The 7,997-nt window shown below is 48.6% G+C and overlaps 1 protein-coding gene across 5 annotated transcripts in view; it reads right to left on the reverse strand.

Moving 5' to 3' along the window:
* MAP7D1 (MAP7 domain containing 1) overlaps positions 1-6,719 on the reverse strand; it is a 108,256-nt gene extending 101,537 nt beyond the window's left edge. For 2 of the 5 annotated variants that reach the window (XM_033956036.1, XM_033956035.1), the window contains exon 1: positions 6,399-6,706. In XM_033956036.1, the coding sequence (XP_033811927.1) occupies positions 6,399-6,432 (34 nt within the window). In that variant the 5' untranslated portion in view covers positions 6,433-6,706. Of the gene's footprint in view, positions 1-6,398 lie in introns of all 5 variants that reach the window. The other 3 variants (XR_004540414.1, XM_033956034.1, XM_033956037.1) reach the window with 3 other exon arrangements.
* Positions 6,720-7,997: the final 1,278 nt, after the last annotated feature.

The raw sequence follows: 7,997 nt of genomic DNA on the forward strand, positions 1-7,997 counted from the left end.
AGGTCATCCAGAAAAAAGGGACCAAAGTGATGCAGATCTGTACAAAACGCCTCGAGATGAGGCTTAAGGACCTGAACAAGTTTACCTGACGAGAGTAACAGAAACGCGCGGCATGTTCAAATATTCTTAGTGGAAAGGATGTAGGACGCATGGCTTGGCTTCCCAAGAAGCAATTATAGAACAAAGAATTCATAACAGCTAGAGATAATCACAGATAATCCCTGGCTCCAATCTGGTGCCAAAAAGCTCATGGTCAACTGGGATCTGGGGCCCTATGCCAGGAAATAACTGGGCAGCTTGGCTGGGTAGATCGGGGTAAAAGCAATTTTAATTTTGTTGAGTCCCAGGGTAGGTCCACTGTGTGCCTGGGACTCTTTAGGACCAGAAATGCCCCTGGGATAGGCAACACTTAGAGGAGGGGGGTAGAGCTCAAGACGAGTTACATTCAAGCACAGAAGGCCTCTTTAGACTGTGAGTTTGCTATCGGTGGGGTCTGAAGTAGAGAATAACATGGGGACAAATCTGTCCCCGTGAGTTTGGTCGCTATCGCCGACACTGACCCATTCCTGTAAGCTCTGCCTTAACCGCAGAAGCCTCAACACTTATGATTTTAAAGCGTTTGAGGCTTGTGCAGACGAGGACGGAGCTTAGGCATTGGTGGAATGAGGCATTATGACATCACAACCTGAGCTCTACAATGTCGCTACTTATGATTTTAAAGGGTCTGAGGCTTGTGTAGACGAGGACGGAACTTAGGCATTGGTGGAATGAGGCATTATGACATCACAATCTGAGCTCTAGAATGTCGCTACTTAGAATTTGAAAGTGTTTGAAGCTTATGCAGATGAGGACGGAGCTTAGGCATTGGTGGAATGAGGCATTATGACATCACAATCTCAGCTCTAGAATGTTGCTACTTAGGATTTTAAAGGGTTTGAAGCTTGTGCGGATGAGGATGGAGCATGCAGGAATGGGGCAGAGGCAGGAAAAGAACTTGCGGGGACAGGAAAATGAGTTCCCACGGGGACGGGGAAAAATTTGTTCCCATGTCATTCTCAAATCTGAACCCAGGTTTCCTTTTTCTCAACCTTCTGCTCTAATCCATTAAGCTACGCCTCCAAGCATTTTCTTCTTAGTGTATTTCCAGAAAGAAGCCCGCTGGAATAAGTCTCTTTTCCTCTTTCACTTCCTCTCCTGAGGCAAATGTCTACAATGACCACGCCTGCACATCAGAGCGTGAAGCTCTGCTGTGGAATGTGACATTCGCAAATCTGCTTCCTTCAAGTAGAGAGTCCACATATACTGCACACACACACAAAAAAAACCCATTAAAAGGGCGGAGGAGAATTCTAGCCAAGACCCTCATCGATATAATTTGGAGTGAGGAAACAAAGCCAAAAAATTTAAGCGCAGAAAAGACAGATCCAAGCATGCTTGCAGGGAGATAGTTCTTCCATGGAGCCCCTTCAACAGAGAACTGACCTTGTTCAAGATGAAGGTGAAATGCGCAATACAATGATGAGAAATTGAGCAAGAACCAGGAAATCCTACCTTTGCTATGCAACAGGTTGAAAAGGCAAAAGCGAAAGCTGGAACAATGCATAGGAAGAGGTTTGGCCAGTATGAAAAAGGAGGTATTGATGCCTTTATATAAGACTCTAGTGAGACCTCATTTAGAATATTGTGTACAATTCTGGAGGCCGCACCTTCAAAAAGATATAAAAAGGATGGAGTCGGTCCAGAGGAAGGCTACTAAAATGGTGCGTGGTCTTCGTCATAAGGCGTATGGGGACAGACTTAAAGATCTCAATCTGTAGACTTTGGAGGAAATGCGGGAGAGGGGAGATATAATAGAGACGTTTAAATACCTACGTTAGGACTAGGAGAAACACTGACAGCATGGGTACAAGAGAGGCTAAGCGGCAGACTTCAAAAAGTAATGGTTAACGGTATTCCCTCAAAAACGTCAAAAGTGACCAGTGGAGTACCACAGGGCTCTGTCTTGGGCCTGATGCTATTTAATATCTTTGTAAGGGATCTGACTCAGGGACTTCGAGGCAAAATTACATTATTTGCCGATGATGCTAAACTATGTAACATTGTGGGCAGCGCAACCGAACCTGATAGCGCAACCAGGCCCAGCACTATGGAGCAGGACCTGCTTTTATTGGAACAATGGTCCAGTACCTGGCAACTAAACTTCACTGCCAAAAAATGTAAAGTAATGCACCTTGGGAGCAAAATCCATGCAGAACATACACCTTGAACGGTGAAAACTTAACAAGAACTACTGCAGAAAGGGACCTGGGAGTTCTCATCCGGGAAGATATGAAAGCTGCTAATCAGGTGGAGAAAGCTTCAGCAAAGGCTAGACAAATGCTGGGTTGCATCAGAAGGAGCTTTATCAGCCGAAAGCCTGAAGTCATACTACCATTATACAGATCCATGGTGAGATCTCACCTCGAGTACTGTGTCCAGTTTTTGATCCACAACCTCAGGGTGTTGAGACTGTAGCTTTAACCACTGCACCACTCTAGAAATCAAAATGTAGTGAAAGTGAGCCAAGTATAGGACAATCAAACAATTGTGGCATCACTGATGAGGTTGGCTCTTATTGGTGGAATGAGGCATCAAGTTTCTCTGTTTCTATAACCATAAAGCTCTATGACCTCACAATGCAGGTGTAAAGAGCCTTAGCCTATAGGAAGAGGAGATGCAAATGTTAAGAGCCTATGGAGAGAAGGAGATAGTGGATGTTGCAGATGGCCCATTTGGCCTTTATCTGCCATCATATTTCTATAACCATAAAGTTCTATGACATCACAATGCAGGTGTAAAGAGCCTTAGCCTATAGGAAGAGGAGATGCAAATGTTAAGAGCCTTAGCCAATAGGGAGAGGAGGAGACAGTGGATGCTGCGGATGGGCCATTTGGCCTTTATCTGCCATCATGTTTCTATAATCATAAAGCTCTATGACCTCACAATGCAGGTGTAAAGAGTCTTAGCCATAGGACGAGGAGATGCACATGTTTAGAGTCTAAGCCAATAGGGAGAGGAGGAGATAGTGGATGCTGCAGATGGGCCATTTGGCCTTTATCTACCATCATGCTTATATATTCCTTACAAGCTTGGGTAAGTCACTAAACCTCCATAACCTCAAGTACAAGCTTTATATATCAAGCCCTCCAGCAAAACGAAATACCCACATGTACAATGGGGAGTGTGTGGCGCAGTGGTTGAAACTATAGCCTCAGCACCCTGGGGTTGTGGGTTCAAACCCAGACTGCTCCTTGTGACCCTGGGCAAAACACTTAATCCCCCCATTGCCCAGGTACATTAGATAGATTGTGAGCCCCCCAGGACAGACAGCGAAAAATGCTTGAGTAGCTGAATAAATTCATGTACACCATTCTGAGGTCTCCTGGGAGAACAGTATAGAAAACTGAATAAATAAATAGCATGAAAGGGTTCAGTCTTTGATAACCAGAGCTGGTACTGTGACATCATAATGCCTCATTCCACCAATAAGAGCCAACCTCATCAGTGATGTCACAATGGCTTCATTGTCCTAGACTTGGCTCACTTTTGCTACATTTTGATTTCTAGAGTGGTGCAGCGGTTAAAGCTATAGCCTCAACACCCTAAGGTTGTGGGTTCAAATCCCTCACTGCTCCTTGTGACCCTGGGCAAGTCACTTAATCCCCCCATTGCCCCAGGTACATTAGATAGATTGTGAGAGGGGAAAATGCTCGAGTACCTGAATACATTCATGTAAACCGTTCTGAGCTCCCGTGGGAGAACGGTACAGAAAATTAATTAAAGAAATATTTTAAAAAATTAATTAATTAAATAAATAAATAAATACATTAGGCAACTCAGAAGCTCTAAAATCCAAATTCAAGGAAAACTCCATGATCTAAGTCCTCAACTTTCAAGGTAAACACAGCGCCATTCACCTCAAGTCCAGAGGAATGGCTTTCCTTGGTACCGATTCTTCAGACATTATTGCGCTATCCTAGCTAAGAAATGCTTCTCAAAATATCAGCTGGTCAGTGCTGCCTGATAGGGTTTTGGCAGGAAAGGTGCATTCTTTCATTGTGCTTACACAACCTGGATATTTCTTACAGAAACCCCCTCTTCCGCCGTCACAACCTCACAAATAAAAAAGCAGGGCAATGTGGACAATTAGTACCATTTCTCCTTCGAGTCTTTTGGAAAGCCGATGTGCTCGTGTGTAACAAAGCATTCGGAGCCTAATGGTTAACAACACAAGCGAGACGGCAGCAGAGCTGGCAAGGGGCAGTGTTGACACCCAACATGTGACAGTGATGTGGCATAGCTCATCGGGAAAAGGCAGTCAACACAGCAAACATCTTAGAAACCTCAGTAGAAGCGCTTAGCTTTCCAAATGCAGAAATGCGATTCAGGGGTGGGGGGGTGGGGGGAGCATGCGTGTTCCCCATATCTGGATGTGGGCTCCCTCAGTTTCACATTCGCTGCATCTGTCTGGCCTGCACAGCTGTTGCACAGAGAACACTGCCGCATTCAGGGAATTCTGAAAACCCTCCGGCCTTTAAACGCTAGCACTTTGCCTTTCTGACAAAAAAATAAATAAATTCTAAGTCCGAGGCTGGCCTCTGGATCTGACGGGATCCAGAACTGGGTTCTGCTCTCCCAACCAAACCAAGCAAGCACTGTACACACTGTTGTGAAGCTGGGGGGAGCTGCCTGGAACGGCTGCTGGGAAATGGGGGTGAATGGAGGCTGAACAATAGCAGGCAGCCATGCAAAAGCCTCTCCAGCCGCTTTCAGCCTCCCAAACACCAACACCCAGGTGGGCACTGAATTCCGTCAGCATATTCGGTTCATGAACATCGCAAAAAGGGAAGGCAGAACTCCTCTTAACGCACCGTCCTGTGGCTTTCCCGGAGCAAAAGCATTACCTCCCCCCCCCCACCACCACCACCATCACACAGGCATCCCAAGCCAGAGGATGCTGTTCACCCGCCCCTCTCGTCCCTAGCAGTGGGAAGGGCAGCAGATGCCCTTGAAATGTAAGTAATTCTGCTGCGATAAACAAAACGGAGACCGCTTCAACGCACAGGATTGTGGAGCTGTGTTAAAGAGGTTTCCTTCCACACATTCCGTGGCCAGGGCCCCTATTTTCTCCCATTTGGGAGGGGACCTCATTTACTGCCATGAGGTTATATACCCTAAAGGGAAAAATAAAGTACCGCCTCCCCCTATAGACTCGGGATCTACGTGTCTACTGCATTTATGCACTGAAATGCCAGCGGTTTCCGTAGGCTCCCCCTTCTCCAAGAAGCCCCCCTCAGCAAGGAGATGCGCCCACCGCCTTGCGATGTGGCCTTCTCTCCGGCCGCCAAGGCCCAAGTTAGGCCTCAAAGAACAGAGGGAGGGATGAGCTGCTCAGAGACCCTGCCAAAGGAAGGGGGGGGGGGTGTTTCTCAGTGGCCAGATTCAAATGAACTCCAGTCCCAAAATAAGCCATTTGGAAAGAAGCCTTTGATCCGTTGTTAGTTAGCGGAGGACATTAGGTTTCTGGAATATGGTGCCAAGATGCTGCTTTAAAGCAAACAAACAACACCCAAATACTGAGATTCCTGGATGGAGACCTTTCTCACTATAGGCTACATCTATAGATGCCTTGGTTACATACTGTCAAATCACAGCAGCATGGATTGTAATATCCTACTGAAATACTGACACTCCAGGGGCTGGGAAAACTTTCCTTCTACACATTCTGGCCTCCCTGACCCCCCCCCCCAACCCCCCAACCCCCCTGGGGATCCAAAGTGGAGTTCTTCTCTCTCCCCCCCCCCCATCTGACCCCCGGGGATCAAGAGTGGAGTTCTGCTCTCCCCTCCCCCATCTGACCCCCGGGGATCAAGTGGAGTTCTGCTCTCCCCCCCATCTTACCCCCGGGGATTCAGACTGGAGTTCTGCTCTCCCCCTCCCCCATCTGACTCCTGGGAATCCAGAGTGAAGTTCTGCTCTCTCCCGGGGATCCAGATTGGAGTTCTGCTCTCCCCCACCCTAGCTGACCCCCTGGGATCCAGAGTGGAGTTCTGCTCTCTCCCCCCCCCCCCCATCTGACCCCCGGGGATCCGGAGTGGAGTGGAGTGGAGTGGAGTGGAGTGGAGTTCAGCTCTTTCCCACCCCCCCCCCCCCAACATCTGACTCCTGGGAATCCAGAGTGAAGTTCTGCTCTCTCCCGGGGAACCAGATTGGAGTTCTGCTCTCTCTCCCCCCCCCCCATCTGACCCCCGGGGATCCGGAGTGGAGTTCTGCTCTCCCCCCCCCCCCAGGAAAGGAGGACCACCCACATTGCAGCGGGGCAACGGAGGCTGAACCACAAGCCCGTTTTCCGCCCTTACCTCCGGCCCCGTCCGGCTCCTCTCGGCGCTCCATGGTCGCTCTCCGCTACGGCCCGAAGCTGTCCCGGGGCCCGTCGGCCAATCGCATCCCTCGCCTCTCGGCCCAAATCCCGCAAGAGAAAAGAAATCCCCGGCGCCGGCTGGCCGCCTCCCAGCGCTCCGAGTGCGAGGGATCCCTACCAAAGCGGCCGGGGCGGGGTCTCGTAGGCGCCTCCTCCGGCGGACGCACAGAACCGGGGTGAGGTGGGGAGGGGGATCCGGAGGCGCAGGGCGGGCAGATCCGGGGGCACTGCTGGGCGAGGGAGGCCCGGATTCCCCCTCTCTCGAGTGGTGCAGTCCGACGGTGCTTCAGACTATCTAGGGCAAGTTGCCTCTCCCCGGCTGGTGAGTCACTGGGGACGACTGGGCCACTTAGCCACCCCCAGCAGGGCACAAATCCTGGCTGGCTGGATCAGAGATGCTGCTGGAATGGCGACAAGGACTGAAAATCGCAATGGTGGGGGGGCAGGGAGACCGAGTCCCCTGAAATAATAGGAATCATTGTATTCTTCTATTCTGCCAAACCGAAAAAGTTCTATTCACAGATAAAATACAAATTAGAATAATGGACTTAAAGACAGAAAACATAGTAACATAGTAGATGACGGAAGATAAAGACCCGAATGGTCTATCCAGTCTGCCCAACCTGATTCAATTTAAATTTTTTTTTTTTTTTCTTCTTAGCTATTTCTGGGCGAGAATCCAAAGCTTTACCCGGTACTGTGTTTGGGTTCCAACTGCCGAAATCTCTGTTAAGACTTACTCAAGCCCATCTACACCCTCCCAGCCATTGAAGCCCTCCCCTGCCCATCCTCCTCCAAACGGCCAGACACAGACCGTACAAGTCTGCCCAGTAACTGGCCTAGTTCAATCTTTAATATTATTTTCTGATTCTAAATCTTCTGTGTTCATCCCACGCTTCTTTGAACTCAGTCACAGTTTTACTCTCCACCACCTCTCTCGGGAGCGCATTCCAGGCATCCACCACCCTCTCCGTAAAGTAGAATTTCCTAACATTGCCCCTGAATCTACCACCCCTCAACCTCAAATTATGTCCTCTGGTTTTACCATTTTCCTTTCTCTGGAAAAGATTTTGTTCTACGTTAATACCCTTCAAGTATTTGAACGTCTGAATCATATCTCCCCTGTCTCTCCTTTCCTCTAGGGTATACATATTCAGGGCTTCCAGTCTCTCCTCATACGCCTTCTGGCGCAAGCCTCCTATCATTTTCGTCGCCCTAAAAACCTTTACAATAGAAATAGAAATATGCCCCCCCCCCAAAAAAAAAAGCATGAGAACCAACACTGGCAAATGGACACTTTTCTCAATTTTGTATTAATGGCCGTGCGTTAAAGTTCCCATGTTATGTAGGCGGTAAGGGCTCGTGGCCTAATCGGTGCGTGACAATTTAGCTGCACTGATTATGACAGAAATGCCCCCCCTCCACGACAAACGTAAAAATAACTTTTTGCCTTTGACTTTGGAACTTGCCGCAGGATGCCTGAGCGTGGCCCGCAGTAAAAAGCACACCCTAATAGTAACATAGTAGATGACGGCAG

Source organism: Geotrypetes seraphini, chromosome 8 (genome assembly GCF_902459505.1).
Source record: "Geotrypetes seraphini chromosome 8, aGeoSer1.1, whole genome shotgun sequence".
NCBI lineage: Eukaryota > Metazoa > Chordata > Amphibia > Gymnophiona > Dermophiidae > Geotrypetes > Geotrypetes seraphini.